The 19775-nt window shown below is 37.4% G+C and overlaps 1 protein-coding gene across 2 annotated transcripts; it reads right to left on the bottom strand.

Moving 5' to 3' along the window:
- Nucleotides 1-3570: 3570 nt before the first annotated feature.
- On the bottom strand, nucleotides 3571-19555 carry dtx3 (deltex E3 ubiquitin ligase 3). Of its 2 annotated transcripts, XM_007257871.4 has the most exons (5): nucleotides 18332-19555; nucleotides 18106-18147; nucleotides 13187-13998; nucleotides 9832-10049; nucleotides 3571-7891 (listed from the first exon to the last, which is right to left on the bottom strand). In XM_007257871.4, exons 2-5 carry the CDS (start codon nucleotides 18116-18118, stop codon nucleotides 7816-7818), a joined length of 1119 nt encoding a protein of 372 aa, XP_007257933.2. In that variant the 5' UTR covers nucleotides 18119-18147; nucleotides 18332-19555; the 3' UTR covers nucleotides 3571-7815. The 2 variants fall into 2 exon arrangements, with proteins under 2 accessions (XP_007257933.2, XP_022532593.1); XM_022676872.2 differs by lacking the exons at nucleotides 18106-18147; nucleotides 18332-19555 and adding an exon at nucleotides 16241-16567.
- Between the last annotated feature and the right edge of the window lie 220 nt (nucleotides 19556-19775).

Below are 19775 nucleotides of genomic sequence, written 5' to 3'. Positions count from 1 at the left end.
ACAACGAATAAACAGATAGGCAGTACCAATACTTTTGTCCATGTTGTGAATTTGTAGTAATAGTGTATGTAGTAGTGTTTTTGTTGTTTTAAATAGACAAAACTAAAATCTAGTCTCAGAGACTGGCTTCTACTATTGTTTTTACTAAACTTTGTCCATTAGTATAGAAAATATTATGATACAGTGTCAGGAATGTAGCATATTATCTAGCATGGTAATAGGAAGTTTGAGATATGACCAGGGACTCTTTTTTAACTTTGTGTTAGAGTTTAATACTTCTCACAGTAATAAATAATATATTTCAAGACATGATATGACCTATTTTACATTTATTTAAAATCTATTGAAAATCCTTATCATCTTTTATAGATCCACAGGAACCCTGCAGAAGGTTTTACTGGCCTATTAAGAGGAGGTGTGGTGCCCCCTGCTGACGATTTCGAGTTCACATATGAGAATATTTATACTGCATAGACAGGTGCATCTCAAAAAAGAGAATATAAATAAATAGAAAAGTTACTTTATTTCAGTAATTCAGTTCAAACCCACACCAGCAGATGACATGTCTCTCCAAACCATCACTGATTGGTGGAAACTTCACACTAGACCTCAAGCAGTTTGGACTGTGTGTCTCTCCACTCTTCCTCCGGACTCTGATCCCTTGATTTACAAATAAAATGTAAAATTTACTGATGATCAGTGATGGTTTGGAGATACATGTCATCTGCTGGTGTTGATCCACTGTGTTTTATTATCAAGTCCAAAGTCAGTGCAGTTTAGTGTTTTCCTGGAAAATCTTACAGCGCTTCATGCTTCCCTCTGCGGACAACTTTTATGGAGATGCGGATTTCATTTTCCAGCAGGACTTGGCACACTGCCCACACTGCCAAAAGTACCAATTGGTCTTAATATTTTAACTTTCTGAGACACTGATTTTTGAGTTTTCATTGGCTGTAAGCCATAATCATCAACAATAAAAGAAATAAGCGCTTAAAATAGATCACTCTGTGTGTAATACATCTATATAATATATGAGTTTCACATTTTGAACTGAATTACTGAAATAAAATCACTTTTAAATGCTAATCTAATTTGTTGAGATGCACCTGTGAATGTAATTTGGCTGTATTAAGAACCAAATTTAGCAGTGTTAGTATCAAGAATCACAAAATCAAGCCTCTACGTTAAATGAATTTTATTTAAACCTTGGTTTGTTCTTTATGGAACCTTTATGGCAATGTTGAATGAACCACCATAACACCTTACAGTATTTAGAGGGAAATTAAACGTCCTCACTAGTACACTCTGCTAATTAGCTCAACCCTTTTTTGCAGTTCAGATCATGAGCCTGATAAAGCTATTTGTTGATGTGAACATATGTTTTGGATCACTGCCCTACTTCACTGAAGACCCATTTTTATTTTCCTGGCAGAGAGAGGCAGATTTTGATTTAAAATATCCTCATATTTCATGTCAGATCCAAAATATCATGCATTATATCAGGGTTCCCAGGGCTTTTGGTGGAAAAACAGTCCCACAATATCCAAGACCCTCAATCATACATAACAGTGGGCATCAAGTTCTTTTTTAATGTTGTCAGCTTAAGTGTTTGTTGCCAAAAAGCTCAATTCTCATTTAATCTGACTGTAGAACAACAACCCCAGTCAGTTTAGTGAAGTCCAGGCTATTTATGATTAGATGACATGCAATCCTTATTAAATATCTCTATTCTCAATACATATACAACATTTAATAATTGTGAAATGAACTGTACTTTGTGATGCTTGTAAAAGTGTGTATGTATGTGTTAGATTATCCATTTTTAAAGCTCTTGAGTTTCCCAATCATATCTAACATTTAGTTTATCTAATTAGTGCCATGTAGAGCATTTATTTATTTAAAAAAAAAAGAGAAATGGCTGAAATAACAAAAAGATACAGAACTTTCAGACCTCAAATAATGCAAATAAAACAAGTTCATATTCAAAAAGTTTTAAGTTTGAGTTCAGAAATCAATATTTGGTGGAATAAACCTAGTTTTTAATCACAGTTTTCATGCATTTTGGCATGTTCTCCTCCACCAGTCTTACACACTGCTTTTTTGGATAACTTTATGCCGTCACTCCTGGTGCAAATATTCAAGCAGTTCAGTTTGGTTTGATGACTTGTGATCATCCATCTTCCTTTTGATTATATTCCAGAGGTTTTCAATTTGGTAAAATCAAAGAAACTAATCATTTGAAGTGCTCTCTTCTTTTTTGTCCAGAGCTGTATTTGACCAGATAAGAAATTAAAGATTTTAGAGAACTAATGTTATTATTGTAAAAGGAACATACAACCTAACATTGTTTAAAATATTAGTGTTTACATGAAAATTTAACCTGATATTTACATGAATTTTATTATTATTATTATTTAATGATACAAGTTGAAGCAACAGTGAATGAAATGTAAGAACCCACTTGTCTGTGATTCTGAAACACTCTCATGTAACACCAGAGTCAGAAAAGACCATGAAAAGGGCTTTAAATGTACTATTTAAAAATGTTTGGATTGATTTTCTTTTACTCTGAATGTAACTTCTGCCACAATTGAAGTGGAACAGAAAACTCACGGAACGTGAGTGAGAAATAAATTTACTAAAAATGAGTAGTATAGTCTAGTATAGTATAGTAAAATCAAGGATACTAAAATGAGTTGATTTTCTCTATTGTTTAGGGAAGACTTCCCTACTAAAAAAAAAAACATGGAACATGGATCAGTTTATTCTGGATGTCCAGCTCGTCTTGAGCTGTTTGTTTTGAAGTACTGCTGCAAAGAAATGATTAAATTCAAGAGCGGCAAGAGTGTCAGTCAGTTCAGGGCTTTGAATGTTCCCCAACTTATCCCCTAAAGTATAGGATGGAGCGCCATCATTCCAGATATCACAGCTGTACTGATCCACAGCTCAATGCTGGGTGACTTTATATACCCCCCCTATAGCCCACACCTTGCAGTAAGCATGATGACATAGATGGTTAATAGATATCTGTCCTGTTATATTGGCAGTACTTCTGTACAGGGACTAGAAAACTGTATGTGCATGTGCACATCTGTGTCAGCAAAGAGTGAAACTTATAGCAACTGGATACATTCATCAAAAGGGTATCCACAAACATTTTAGATAAAATATAGAAAGTACATGGTTCTGTAAAGAGAATAAAAAAACATTATTTGTAACTTTTAGTGGAAATTAATGAGAGTAAGTCCTTTTAGAGCATTTTATTGGTGCATTCACCCAGAAATAATAGAGATAAAAATGTTTGTATGACAGTGACAATATGCAGTGCATGTACACATTACAAATAAAATTCTTCTGAAATATTTTCAGACTTAATATGTATTAATATCGTATCTGTCACGTTGCAAAAAGCAGATATCCCCTAAACGATAATAACCCTTACTTTCCAAACATGCACCAACAGCTTAACAAATTGCACGACTATCTTTGTCCTCATGCAATGATTTTAATGCTTTAAGTGATTGTATTTTCACTAATGTATCAGTAAATAAAACTCTCACAACTCTGAGCAACTGAACAGAACTCTTTATTCAAGTATGAAAATGTAAAGCACACATTTGAAATTGTAGCAGACAGTTTTGTCATGTACAAATCAACACAATCATAAAGGCAAATCATTCACTTGATCAACAATCAATTCTCTGAAGAGGACTTTTTTTTTCTTCCCATTGGACTTGAACTGCATAGAATTTTGCATGATAAGTACACCTATATATACACATACACACATACACACACACGCACACATATCATCATCCAGAAGTACCTTTGAATTGGTCCCTTAAAAGAAAATAAAGGGGGCGAACAGAGGAAATGTTTAGCGACTTTAGAAAACCTCTACATGACTTCTCATCATTTGATGATGCAGAGCAGATATCCTGAAATCTGTGACATAAAAGAAAAGATTATCTTTGCCTGAAATGATCCGTGAAGCGAATTCCAGAGCAAACACAGAACGGCGTAGTCCACTTGCAGCCAGACCACCTAAACAAGCCAAGGCTTCTGGCTTTTAATCAGCCAAGCCAACAGCTCGACAGTCTGACAGCTTTATTATGCTGAAGCATTAGTAATATCATGCTATGCTATTCTATGCTATGACCTTGAATGAATAAAAAATACTGCAACTCTCTGAATGAGTAAATTAGATGTTACTGCATATTTTTCACTCATAAACTCATTGCTGAACAACACTGCTGCACATACTTTAGATCAGATGTTCACTCAGTCATTGGAAAACATTGTGTGTGTTAAATAAACCACACGCTAGTCTACGGGCACTCGGATATAAAGACAGCGCTTGGCATTCTCCAGCGTTGAGGTTTTAGTTATGATCATCATATCTTGGAATGATTGTGCCTTTTTGTTGTTTGATTTTTTCCCCCCTCAGTTTGGTCTATAGGACCTTTTTATTATGACATCATTTTATAAATCTGATAAATTAAGTCTGAACATTAAAGCCTCAACCAGCAACACTTCAGCAACAATGGCTTTCTTAACAGACAATCAGTTTAGTGTGTGTGTTTTTACATGCATTTAATAATCAGATTGCTGAAGAACATCAGAGCTTCACAGTTAACCGATCAATGGGTTTACATGAATTTGGGAAAAAGTTGCACTATGAACATACATCAGCTAGAGGATGAATATATTATTTTAATCCTTTAGTTTTGGGGTCACTCCAAAAAGGTTTGGTTTTCATTTTGTGGGTGCTTTGTTAAACAGGGTCTGTTTTATATGGAAGCCCATTCCCGCCATCTAAAATTAACAAACAAAATGCAGCACATTTTTTTCTTATAATTAAGTAAACTGCTATCTCATTATTTTGAGATACTAAGTCATTATTTTGAGACAGTAAGTCATTATTTTGAGATAGCGTATGTGTTTGCTATTGGGGAAAAACATTTTTTCCTAGATAGTATCACAAAATAATGACTTACTGTCACAAAATAATGAGATAGTATCTGAAAAAATGACTTACTTTCTCAAAATAATGACTTTCTATTTTAAAATAATGAGATAGCAGTTTACTTAATAATAATAATAAAAATTTGGTTTCTTTTATATGCCTAAAACATTACTAAATTAAAATCCAGCTCTACTTATCAGATTTCTTAATCAGATTTCTAAATGTTTCTGCAGTTATCTGAATATTTCAGTCACATAAACAGAATTTTCTGATTGCTTAGATTGGAGTATGCTGTATTTGTGAGTACATAAATAATCAGATAGCTGCAGAAATTCGCTCATGATCAGATTATGAAGTGCATGTAAAACTCACTAAAGAAGCCTTTCAAATAATTGTACACACACTAAAGCAACCCCCTGAACGCTGCAACGGTACTGGAAGGTCTTTACTTGACATTTTCTCTTACCAAAGAAACCAGAACTGAGCAAACAGCAGTTCCAGCATCTTACTGGGGCTGCCTGAACATTACCAGAACACAGACAGAGCAGAAGCCAACTGGTAAACATTAAAACAAGGCAACATACAAGGCTGTAACCTTGTCTCTGAATGAGATAAAGAGGAAGCTGACAGGAAGATAAAAAAGCTCAGAGGGACTGACATCAGACTGCAGCTGTTAAGATTGATTCCTCATGACCGCAAGCGCCTGCAAACATCACTGTCCTGCCTTCCTTCTGGAAGACCAGGAAGACATCGAGTCAGCTTCAGATCTCCATTATTAGCTCACTTACTTCCATCAATGCAAAGTGCCTTAAAGTGCTGCTTAAAGAAAAAAAAACAAGCTGAAGAACTTGCTTGAATGGGTGGGATTGTCCCAACAGTACCAGTAAAGCTGTGGTAGACCATTTTTGTTTTTCGGACATTCTTAGAAGAACATAAAGGTGCCATAAAAATAAGTTTCTTTAAAGCAATGCTATATAGAAGAACCACTATATTTGGTTTCCTGAAGCTGTGGTTCTCAAGAGTTGGATCCATGAAGTACAGGATATGAGGGACGTTGGTTTAATGCAAGAATGAGGAGAACAATTTCCAGAAAATTTAATAATTGAAGGGTTCAAACCTGTCCACATTGGGCTGGTGTTGCTGCAGGTTTCATTTAAGCCAAGCAGAAGCACATGTCAACAGCTGTTTGAAGACTAACAAATTGATTTCACCAGTGTATTCACATGTGTGTGTTACTGATAATTTAAAACAAAAACCTGCAGCCACTCTGGTCCAATGTGGATAGGTTTGACATCCTGGTTTAGACTGGTTTATACAATATGACCCTGTTTACACCTGGTAACCTTATGCATCTTAAGTATTAGGATCATATCTGGATTAAGCAAAGCTACATAAAAAAGGTGAGTGTAAATCCAAATCACAAAGAACACTAATTCTATCGCTGTATGTCACTGGGAATGTGATCCATGTTTGTCTGAAAGATAACTATGTATGACAGCATGTAAAATTGCAAATTTTAGGTAATCTACCACACAGCACTGGGATTTAATCCAAATACCAAGTGTAAATGAATGTGGTTAAAATATACATCAGTTCACAATCCAGATACAATCACAAAGTGATCAGGTGTACACGGGCTATATTTCTAAGTCAGTTGATCAGTAAAAGCCCAAACCAACACATAACTGGAGATGAACTCATGTTCCCATCCAATTAATATGATATGATTGTATATTTTCTAGAGCCTAACATTTCAACTGTTAGACCTAAAAGTTTCAACAGTGTTTCTCCACTCATCCACAGAATTTCTTTTTTTTTTCAGTGCAGTGGTTCTTAGTCCAATCCTCATAGTTTCCCAGACAGTCTAAAATTTGTGCCATCCCAATTTTTAGAGATTTAAAGCTAAAACGTGGAGCAGCTCAGACCTGTCTGAGAACCACAGCTTTAGGAAACTAAGAGGGGTTGTTCTTTGGAATTGCTCCAAATAACTCTTTTTAGAACTTTTAGTGTGAAGAATATACATCCTTATTTAATCTCAACAAAAGTGATGGCAAGGCCATTAATGCTTTTTTACTGCATGGTACCTACACTACTTGTTTTAAATTTACTCTGCAAATTTGGTACTTGGTACCTTGAAATGGGTACTTTAAACATGGCATTTAAACCTTGCAGAGCACTGAGACAGAGAATGATGACTGATGGAAAAAGCTACAAGCAAGTATCTGTTGGTATTGCCACCACTCTGGAGATGGCAGTGATGGTGTTTTGCGATGTGACTGGGGGGAAATAACCAGTTACCTTATCCCAAAAAGTGAGCATAGTCAAGTAGTCTAAGTACCGAGCAGTGGAAAAGCACCATGAATGAGTTTGTATGCAAGAAACAGGGAGATTAAAAGAGCAAGCCTACATTTCTAGCCTGGAACAGAGAAACAACCGCACTGACGTCTCTGGAACCAAAGCAGAAGAAAGTCCGGTGTTTTTAAGATGCTCACAATCCAGCAGTGCACTGGCTACTTCTGAGTTCAGAAGTACCACAGGACTCTAATCCTCCCAAAGTGCTCCCTTCAAAAACAAGTAAATGTATATATATATAAAAAAAGACTCATAAAAGGTATGTGTGGAATGCACTGCACCCATAACATATCATCTCCAAGAGCAAATTTAAGCAAAAAGAACCAAATTAGAACAATCTTAGTGTACACAGAGTCCTCTCAACCAAACCACCGCTGCAGAACATGGCTGTGACTTGCATTAACACACTAAATCTGTGGAGAGTTTGTCTGTGGTCAGGTCTGCACATTTGCCTGTCCCATAGTAACGTTATACCAAAAGTGCTGTGTATCAAAGAATCACTCGGCGGTTATTCCTTTTTCCCGCAGCTCCTCAGTCACCCGCACGAGGTATGTAGGATCTGGGTAGCCAAAGCTGAAAGAGAGGAAACAATGCTGAAGCATGCTGTTATCTTTCTAAATTAATATTCTATTCTAGTCCTATTTCAGTATCAATTATTTTTTTATTGCAAAGCCAGCAACAGCAATACTAGTTTCACAGAAGGGTGCAATATGCAAATGAACCCATAATCAAACACTGAGTGTTTTATTGTGTGCTGTGAGATTCCAGACTAATCACAGATGTTGTTTAGGCATTTAAATGACTCAATGCATTTTAGAAGACGCCATAAACATATAATATTTTGGTCAAGAATAACACAGAGCAACTTTACTTAAACAATACATCTACCTGTCTTGTATACACTTTCACACTACACTGCTTGCAATTAAGAATATTTTATTGATAGTGGCGGTTAGCACATTAAAGGACTAATCAGCTAATTGCAAAATATTTCACCAGGAGAAATCTGTGATGACTCTTTCTGCCCTACAAACATTATCACAGTTTGACACAAAAACACATGCGAGAACTGATATGATGTTTTTGTTTTAGAAAAATGGATGTCTGTCACAAGCAGATTATACAAGTTGTATAGTACTCTTATTTGCTGTAGCTTGTGGCTACACTAAGTTCCAATCTGAACACTTTTTAAACTCCTGGATTTACATTTGCCAAAAAAATCCAGATATTAAAACTGCTAGATAATTTGTCAGGGGCTTGTGAGACAATCTGAAAATAAGGGTTAAAATTGTGTTGCGTTAACACACCATTACAGAGATGTGAACAAGCATGCAGAGGTGAGGAGTGAGGAGCAGGAGGGTAAGAAAGCAGCGAATCAGAGACTCTTGGGCTTTAAATGTCCCCACAGCATCCACTAAGTGAGTAATCACTCAGAAGGGACCCCATCCACTGTTATGTAATAAGGGCAAAAATCCTCTTTATTTCATCATGTGAGGTTGAGTTACTGTACTGACACAGTAGAACAGAATTTTTAACTACTTGGGTAACACTAGTCATGTCAGGCACAGAAAAGATGTGATTTGTTGCCATTCATTAGACAAATTGCTTGTTTTACACATACAATCATAGATTTGGGTGTGAAAATGTTTATTTTAGCAACTATTTAACATTACTTTAAGGGTTCCTTAATGTGTTTCCTATAGATTTAAAGGTATGTCTCACAATACTGACCAGGAAGAAGCAGAGAAGGTGGCTTGATTAATGAATGAATGAATGGGTGGAATGTAGGGTGAAAGGCAATACACCCACATTTTACTACACTGCAATACAATCCTGTATTCAATATGGTCTGTGCCTACATGGCACCACCCTGGTCCTGTAGTACACAAACCTGCATATTTTAGTGGTTTCCGGCAGCACCACACACTATCTGCACCTCAAATAGAGCTTGTCAATTAGCTGATTAGCTGGATCAGTTGTGTTGAAAGGGTAAACAGGACCAGGGCTAAAAACCACTGCTCTAGCCAATGAAGACAAAAGGTCTGCTGTCATCCAGCCATCTCTCAGCTACTGCAACCCATAGAGAGCAACTGAAGTTCCTGGCTCAGAAAACTGCTGCCAACTGCTTATGTGAAATAATGGCCCATGCTGGTGGCACAGATGAAAGACGGGCAAAAAATCTAACTGGCGTGCAGTGTACCAAGGCAGATGTTGATCGAACAAGCCTTGTGTTTGTTTCCCCCAGTGTGTATGAAGCCTGCCAATGTATATAATTAAGTGGCTGGCCATACAGAACTGATGCACCTCATCACGCTTGGAGGAGAACGCTAATTGCATGGCTTTCCCATAGGACTATGCAAATTCTAGACTAAAGCTTTTTAGAAAAAGAGGAAAGCAGAAATCTGGAATCTAACCACATTTATAAAAAAAGATAAAGCACACAGCTAGACCCTAGCTTCAGGCCATGGGAGACTTCAATTATTCATATAGAAGACATATATAAGACAGCATACCATCGTGGTCCACCCCATATAGAGGTCTTGTGGTGGATGTCATTCCAGGTGATGACATTATGCATGCCTGTAGTCATGGAGGTTCCTATAGTGAAGATGAGCCGCTGTTCAAAAGCCCGCCGCAGCAGGCGCAGTACGCGGTTCCCCTCAGGGCTGTCCGGCAGATACGCTACACGGTCTGTGCCTGGGTACCTCACTCCAGGGTTTGGGTGCTCTTGCTGGAAAAGTTAAGGAGATGCACAAAACAGAACATGAACATTTACATTACAAGTCTCATTAATCAATTATGATTCACATTTTTGCTCAGGTAATCTTGACGATGCAAGATCATAAATTTAAGTGATCTGTCTTTGAAATACACACATGCACAAACTGATGCAATTAAGCACATCACCTCTGTTGTTTTACCACAATGTAATGCTATAATGTGACACATCCAGTTCTGGAAAAAACATACCAGACCACTTAAAAATTATGAGTTTCTTTGATTTAACTAATTGAAAACCTCTGGAATATAATCAAGAGGAAGATGGATGATCACTACCATCAAACCAAACTAAACTGCTTGAATTTTTGCACCAGGAGTGCAGGCATAAAATTATCCAAAAGCAGTGTGTAAGACTGGTGTAGAACACGCCAAAATGCATGAAAACTCTATTTAAAAACCAGGATTATTCCACTAAATATTGATTTCTGAACTATTAAAACCTTATGAATATGAACTTGTTTTCTTTGCATTATTTGAGGTCTGAAATCTCTGCATCTTTTTTGTTATTTCAGCCATTTCTCATCTACTGCAAATAAATGCTCTAAATGACAATATTATTATTTGGAATTTGGGAGAAATATGCTCTGTAGTTTATAGAATAAAACAACAATGTTCAATGAAACTGATTCAGAAACTGAAGTGCTCTCTTAATTTTTTCCTGTATGTGTGGACATGTTTCAGTCTTTTCCATGTGACTGGAATCACTTTTATATGTCATCCTACACTGGAAACACATCCAATTTATGAATACCAGATACATTCAGATCAGCTTTCATTTGTCTTTTTTCCTGTGCACATGCAGTGTCATCATCAGCAAGCAGCGCTGTTGTGCTGAATTCTGCCTCTCCACCAAGAAGGCTCTGTTGTTGTAGTGAACTCATATACTTCATAGTGTATAAGTGTATACAATAGTCTGCAGGTGATGCACATGCATGTTAGGGTACAGTAAGTTGAATTATAATTAAGACAGCACTAAGTGCATGTGCACAGACCATTCACATTCATGTCGTATGCCCACGATTCTGATACACATTTAGGATTAGGGACCATGTATGAATGTGACTTAAATCTGATTTAAAAAAGATCAGCTGACATCCACATAGCTCTGGGGGAAAAAATAGATCTGTATTCACATTAAGACCACAAAATCTTAAAACGAGTCACTTCAGCCAGAGCTATAATACTATTTATGGTAATATACCATTTGCTGGAAATTAAAGTGACCGTTATTTTTTTTATTATTCGATCCCTTATTAACCCATTAACCCTTGTTTAAATTGTAGCTGAATAGCTATAAAACATTTGCTGCCTAAAGTTTGCTTTTTTCCTCAGGTCATACTCTGAGGCATGTGAGTGACACTAGCTAAAAGCTGCATGAAATAGGACTTTTTTTAATCTGATTAAAGCCACGTTTGTAAGCAGCTTTCTGGAAATGTGGCACAGTTTGGCCAGTCAGATCATATCTTGCATGTTTTTCTTCCTCATTTGGAGAATGATGGCTGTTGACACCAGAATGTTTCACTTTGGGGAACATTTACATATTCTTGCTTAAACATGGAAGGTTTTAGCATTCAGTTTTTACACAATTTTCATATCTGTACTTTGCATGTTTTACAGTGTTTTACTGTGACTGCTGCAGTGCAGATCTGAACTTAATACTCGTCTCTGAATATTACAGTTACAGCCAGTTTGCTAATGTTATTTACTGAACAGATCAGCTTACACTAATGCTTCTTTTCCTTCTAAACACGGGAGTAGGACTTTGTGAATTCCAAGTACAAATTAGTACCGAAACTCCCCCACAGGTCATATTTCCTACTTAAAAAAGTCGGTAGGCCTTAATCAAACTGAAGTTCAGAATCTAAAACGGCTGTATTGCACATTAATAGCAGTAAAACAGTAGTATCATACAGTTTATGATCACTTATTCTATCTATTTGTGTCTCATTACATCAGTCTTACACACAGTACTGTCCAACTTTTATCTGTGGACATGTTTCTATTGTATTTGGATGTGCAAAAAAAAAAAATGTTCACTGCATTGTCTTCAACTGCTATCACTAACATTGCTAAGCTGAGACAATGGTACAAAATAGTGGATAGTGGAACCCCAAAGTCTTTACAATTATTTTACAATTGTACAACAGTTTACAATTATCAGAATGTTTAACTGGAACACTGTCAATTTGACTGTGACATTATTCCCAGGTCCAACATCCTACTTCTGTGATAAATGGAGCATAGCATAATGTTCTGTTCTGTTTATGCAGTAGCAGATGAAAAAGGGCAGTGATGTTGTGAAACACAGCATCCTGTTAGCTAATAGTTAGTTATAAATCAGTAAAGAGGAGACATAACCTCAATATCAGTAGGACGCACAAACCAGATTTAGAACAGAGGTTGTACGTGTTAAAAAAAAAAAAATAGTACACATTGACATCTAAGCTTTTTAACACAATCATTTAGTTACGTTATGTTACGCATTGTGTTGTTCCACTGACATACTATGTGGATTTGAGAGCAAATACAACATCTAATATAGATTAGATTATAGATTTGATTTGCTGTGTAGTGTGAACAAAGCCTGAATGTGTGTGTGTGTTACATGTTAGTACCTTTATCCCAGTGTAAGAAGATGTAATTATAGTTTAAAGAGCACAGGCATAAAGCTTATTCTGCTCATTTTACTCCCCAGGCTTATTGTGTACTACAGTGTCAGCTCAAAATACTGCAAATTATGCTAACAGTGCATATTCTATTACAATAAATAATACAGCAGGTTGTGTTTATTGTACAACAGGCTGTCAAACTACAATTTTCTTGCAGTTATGATGGCCAGGCTGTTACTATTTATAGCCTGAACCATCTTGAACCAACTAGCAAATACACCTACAGATTAGTATACAAATCAGATTTGGCCACCTGTAAACTGTAATCCGAACACTTGTTCTAAATCAGGTTTAGGAAGTAATATGATTTGCTCTGGAGTGTGAACAAAGCCTGAAAGTGTCTGTTTTTTTTTTTTATTATTTTACCCTCAAAGCTGTCATGCAAAATTATGAATTTGGACCTTGCTGACATACTTACCGCCTGGAATCCAGGAGGGAAGCTATAGATAATGCATATGCACCCATATCCTTCATGTCCAGCCAGCTCCAGATCAGGCTCTCGCTCCACCATCATGCTACCATTGGCTGGTTGGTTCCCAATCAGCTGACCATAAACCAGCCTGCAGACGGGACAAGCCTTCTTCACCTTAAAAGCTTGATCCAAGCAAGAGCGGCAGAAGGAGTGGCCGCACTTCTCTAGAGTCGTCTTCTCCACTATCTCACCCATGCAGATGGAGCAGCTGGCGTTGTCCTCCTCGCTTGGCTGGCCTACATTCAGCTCAGCCTCTGTCCTTGCGGTGGCCTCGTGCTGCATGGGCAGGACCACACTGGCCTCCATGTCAGCGCTTCTCCTGTACCTCTGCTGCTGCTGCCTCTGGGAGCGGCGTGGCTGAGGAGGAGGAGGAGGTAGTAAACTCCCCTCCCCGTCCACCTCCATCACCCCGACACAGGGCAGCAGAGAGCGTTTCCTCTTGGGTGCAGCGTCTTGTTTGGTCATTTCCTTGCGGGCACAACGGCATAGGTCTATAAAGGCTTTGCGAGTGGCGGGGGACACCGGGTCCACCATCATGCCGGTCCTGGCCCTGGTGCCGCCCTCCACCGGAGAGAGTCTCACCGCACAGCAGCCGCCGCGCTCCCCGCGCCGAACGATCCCGGCACTCAGGCCCTGCTTATCCTCGAACTCCAACAGCCAGGGCCGCCCGGCCGCCGCCAGGTAATCCCACACAGCCTGAGACACCAGCACCTCGTCACTGCCCTGCCCCGCACGCACGCTCATCTCATCAGACGAAACTAGACAAAGAAGAAAAGCCCCGGAAGGCCACACATGATTATTCCTAACAAATCCCAGTGTAAGAAGATGTGATTATAGTTTAAAGCACAGCACATGATGCTTATTCTGCTTATTTTACCCCCCAGGCTTACTCCGTACCACAGTGTCAGCTCAAAACACTGCAAATGATGCCAAAAGTGTATATTCTATTACAATAAATAATACAGCACAAAACACAGTGATTGTGTGTATTCTACTAACAGGATGTCAAACTATAATGTTATTATCTGACAGCCTGTTAGTTAAAGTTAGGTTAAAACCTGTAGTATTGTGAGGAACAAGCTTTAACCTTTTAAAGTCTGAACCATAAAAAAAATAGGTTCTTTAAAATCTTGACATTTTACAACAAACTCTTCAAAAGTGTATGTATCTAACTTGATTCATACTTGATTTGGTTACATTTTTGCTAACAATAGTTTTGTTACATACAAAAATATTATCTCTTATAGTCTAGCATGCCATTCAGTTTTGAACTCAAACAGTCATGTCAAACTTCCAACAGAAATCTGTATTTATCTTTCTGGTGAATGCAGAATCGGACTTTGATTTCTTATTGTTCTTCATTTACACAATGGTTCCTTATTTGCTTTAGGAATTTCTATTGTCAATTGGCTGTATGTTATTTAATAATGAAACTAAACAAGTTCTCAAGTCAAATATGAGTCTAGCTTACAGCTGTACAGCTTTTGCGCAGCATTAAGTAGGTGTAATAAATATAAACTAAACAAATAACTAAATAATATGTTACATCAAATGTTACAATGTTTATAATGAATGTCACAAAATAATATAAATATGTATATATTATTGTCAAATGTGTACTGTTTAATAAATAAACAAATAAACAAATATTATGTTGAAAAGGTCTTAAAAATATAAATATTCATCAAATACGAAACAATTAATTTTAACCCAAAATAACACACGGTGATGTAGTTATGTGTCACAAACTGTTTAAAAGATGTGTGAAGTTTCTTTCATCACTCTGTCCTTCACTTATCTCATGAAGTTCCTATGTGATACATAAACAAATATACTGAACATTCTGCGACCATCATCACAGGAGATTGTGTACATCCGTGTTTGTTCATTTGATCTTATTTAGATTCAGAATGTATGAGAGCTGGGTTAATGCTGGAGATAAAACTAGATTATTTTAAAAGTGTATTATTTGCTTTCACAAGTTTGTACCAAACATGTAGCCCTTTAAACACTTAAATTATTAGTTTACTGTATGTTCCATATAACTATTTTTGACCTGATCACCAGAGCCTTCAGGGAGGAGACTGAGGAGCCTCTGAGCTAGGACCAGCAGGCTGAGGGACAGCTTTATCCATCAGGCTGTGAGAATGCTCAACTCTTGCCCTGCTTTACCACTTCCTCCCCCTTCTGCCCCCAGCACACACATTCAGCATCCTGACCCCCTTAAAATCAACGGAGTACTGAAACTTAGTACTGCAATCAACACAGTACTGGAATTGACATGCACTTACACTACCTACACTCGTACTTATATTTGCACTGTCATACCCATTTAAATTTCCCCTACAACTGTGACATTTAATGAAATGTATGCCCTTATACACTTTACCGGTCTTAAACATTTTATACCTCTATATTTGCACTAATGTTAATACAGGTTCTGTTTATACCTATATACATATCTAACTGGTACACTTCACTCTTATATTAAACTATTCACATATGTCTATATCTGTGACCTTGTTGTATCGTACACGTAGTGTCTCTTATTCATTTATTATTTATAGTTTTATTTTGGGGTACTTGCTGTAGAGTAACATGATTTCAATCCAATTTATGTCCTGTATATATGCAGAACTGACAATAAATCTACTTGACTTCACTTAAATATTTAAAAATTGGGTCTGGGCTCTTATGGGTTAAAGGGTAAGTAATTATAAGCACATTTACACATATTTAGGACACAGAAACGTATTGAAAGTAGTCACAGTGTGAACAGAGCCTTATTCAGTTCACATTTAGACGATACAGGCCCTGAATAAACCGACAGAAATCAGCTTTAAACAACTAATCCGGTTTTAACAGCGCTCCAGAAATTTCCACCGCTCCTACTCCGCAGGCGCAGCGTCAGATATCTCGGTACCGGAGGCGAAGTGTCACGAAAAGACGACACACACACATCTTTATCTGCCCTCAGATGACAAACAGTGTCCGTGTTACCTTATCTGTGCCGCTCACACCGAGCCGGAGACAGTAACCGGATCCTCTCCCGGCCGCTTTAACAGCACACCTCATCCGCACAGCGCAGAATATTCCCGAACTTGCTAAATGTTAGCGAGGAGCTGCGGACACTTTACCCACACCCGAATAAGAAAACGTCAAACATCAACAGGCGCGAAACCGAATCAGCTGCTCCTAAATCCACCAGCGATGCTCGAATCACGAAGAATCGGTTCCTTTTGAATCGGCTCTGTTCCGTTACTTTGGTTGAACCGATTCACAAGTCACAACTGAATCCAACTTGGCCATGCGTTGTTTATTTTTGTTTTAAACTGAACCTGAGTAACAACAACAACAACAACAACAACGATGGTCAGAAAAACGTAAAAGCTAAATTCGAAATGAAGAAGAAATAAGATCATTTTTCAATTATCGAGTTTTTCATTTCAGCCTTTTGCAAACAGAATTTCAAGAAAAATTAAAAGTTGAATATTCTCTCAATGTTCAGATTTGTCCATTTTTGTACCAATTTATTTCCAATTGTAAAATTTTTGTCCAATTTGTCCAAATCTTGTAACACAAGGCTGATGGTATAATCCAATTTGCAAAATGTAAAAAATGAAAAATCAGAAAATAAAAGATTCATTTTTTAATTAAAATGGATGAAAACGTATTTCTTACACTGCACTACATTAACGATGATGATAATAATATTAATAATAATAATAACCCATTAGAGCCCAGACCCATTTCTGAACATTGATAGCAAACTTTGATTTAATATATATTACAGAACAATATCAATATATATATCCAGAGTGACTAAATAGTGTGCAAGGCCAAATAGGGAGGACGGAAGAAAAAAAGTGTTATAGATGAAGAAAGGAGGTGAATCAGAAATTAACTGTGTCTTTAGGAGTTTTTCAAAGGTAGCAAGGGACGCTCCTGCTCTGGGAGTGGAAGGTAGTTTGTCTCACCATTTGGGAGCTATGTATGAGAACAGTCTGGATTGCTTTGTGTGAAATGCAGTGAGCAAATCATTCATGCTTGTTTCTTATTGTGGCACTTTAAAAATATTTACTGTAAATATTTTAAGGTAAAAAAAAAAATATCTATTATTGATATTTGGTTCTAGAAATCAGACCAAAACTGGTTATATGGAACATAAAAAACATTAATGTATGCGTTTGAATAGTTAAATTGGTAGAACCAGATCTGTAGAAGCAAATAATAATAATAATAATAATACACTTTTACAATAAGGTCAGATGAACAAACACACAAACTCTCTCTCATCATGTTCAGTAGCAATATGTCACTTAGGAACTTAGTTAAAGTGCTGTAAGTTTTTTATGTTTTTAAAAAACAAGTATACAAATAAACCAATATCCAATTATTTGGTAGGCACAGACTTAACAGAAGGAACTTTACACAGCTTTCAAAGGGTCTGTGACACATACGTCACCATGGGTTTATTTGGGATAGTAATAAATAATAATGAATAATAATGAAATCTCGATTCTAAAGCAATAAAATTTAATTTCATAATAAGATATTTAGAGGCTGCTTACAGAAAAGAGGGAGTGAAAAATAAAGTAGCTTAGCTAAGTTAAACATTTTATAAAGCCCAAGGGCCCGGTAAGAAAGTGAATCGCTGAATCGAGCGTTCGACGTCGTTGGTTTAAACGGACAGTTCTAAGGAATCGATTCGGCAAAGTGAATCAAACTACCCATCACTAAAACCCCTCACTGTATAAACAAAGAGACCGTGTTCCAAGCCCCTCCTCCGCTTACAGCGGCATTACAACGAGCTGAGAGAGCTTAGGGATTTATTATTACACTTAATAAAATAAACACTTATTTACCTTGTGATCCCATATATTCCTTTTAACAGCAGGTTTATTACCCTGTTGGGAAAAGAAACACGTACAGATTAGTTAGAGACATTATACATGACTAGGATTTGAGACAACATTATCTTGGCTAATGCACAGATTTGCATGCATTGCTATTTTAGGTGTGATACATGTTATTAGTATGAAGCTGGATTATAAATAAAGCTTTGTTGTTGTGGTGCTGTTGTTCTCTCACCTTCTTCTGTACTGACTTTGCCGGAAGAGGTCGGTGCTGGGTGTATGGGGGCTCCACTGCTGCCTGAAAGTACTTTTCCATTCGATGAAAAGAAGAAGCTACATCTGATTTACCGTTAAAGCAAAGAGCACAGAGTCGCACAGGCCCCTGTTAAGTCCGAGGAGGTTCGAGCCAGCCTAAATCTGCCCACATCCGAGCTCCAACTCAGGCTGTTTCCCTGCTCCCACCGTCCCTCGCCCTGTCCTTGGTCTGGGAAGGGCTGTAAGCAGTGACAGCAGTCATGGCTCCTCTAGTTTTTAGGGACAGTCAGTCACGAGCACCACTCTATTCCGTTCTTTACCGTCCGGACATCATGAATGTTTCTGTGTCATCTTTTGCTTACACACGTAGGACGCATGATAATGTAAGCAGGAAGTTCGTCACTCTCAGATCGGACAGGATTAAAGTCCAGGCTGATCTGTCCACTGCATGGCGCTCTGCTCACCCAAACACCCCAGAGAAACACTTACAGAGGCTTTTCCAATAAATCCACTGCCACAGCAACTGTGCATCAAATGCGAGCAAACGGGTTACCTGTGCAGTTCGTGCAAAATCGCTGTGCTTTCCAAAATAAAAGTCCTACACGTTCAATTGTTTGTGGACACCCATTGTAAAGAATGCATTTATTCAGCTGCTTTAAAGGGAACATATTATAGCCTAAAGATTTGGTTATTTGCAAAACATTATCATAAGGTTCTGTGTACAAAATCACTCTCACATAAAGAGATCTCACCAGCTCTATTATTGCCAGTCCAGAATGAGCCGTTTAAAGGTTTTGTCACTTTCATGCATCTAAATTTAATTGAGATAATAATTGATATTGTATCATAATTCCCAGCACTTAATAAAAGAAAAGATAGAAAGAGAAGGTTAGGTTTGACTGTATGTTATTTTTTGTAGTTTTCTGACTTTATTCTTCTGCTTCTGGCACATTTTTAAAAACCCTCACAGACATTCTTATCTACACGTTGGTTTTCCACCTAGACTGATTTTCTGTGTAACGTATTACTAGACCAGAAAAAAACATAGCTTATGGTGGGAGGCAAGCTTGTTAACTAGCTCTTGACCAGCATTGAGAATGTTTTCTTTGGATGATCAGCTGCTTTTAAGCTGGACTGTTTTTCCCACAAGTTTCCTCACAAGTGGGACCTTTCTGGTGACGCCCATTATGGAAGTATTTCTCACTTCTGGTCCTGGTGCCCCTGAGCACAGCACACTTGAATAAATTCAACTAATCAGCTCATTACCATGCACTTTACGAGATCCAAGAGTGTATTTAAAGCAGAGAAACTTTAAAAATATGCAAGGGGGCATCAGAACCAGTACTGAGAAATACTGCATTATGGCATTTTGACAGTAATTATGCTTGCACAATAACTGTTCAGAACCATGCGACATAATGACA

The sequence above is a fragment of the Astyanax mexicanus genome, chromosome 13 (assembly GCF_023375975.1).
Source record: "Astyanax mexicanus isolate ESR-SI-001 chromosome 13, AstMex3_surface, whole genome shotgun sequence".
NCBI classification, from domain to species: Eukaryota; Metazoa; Chordata; class Actinopteri; order Characiformes; family Acestrorhamphidae; genus Astyanax; species Astyanax mexicanus.
The sequence above is the reverse complement of the archived record's forward strand: the minus strand, read 5'-3'. Positions and strand labels throughout refer to the sequence as shown.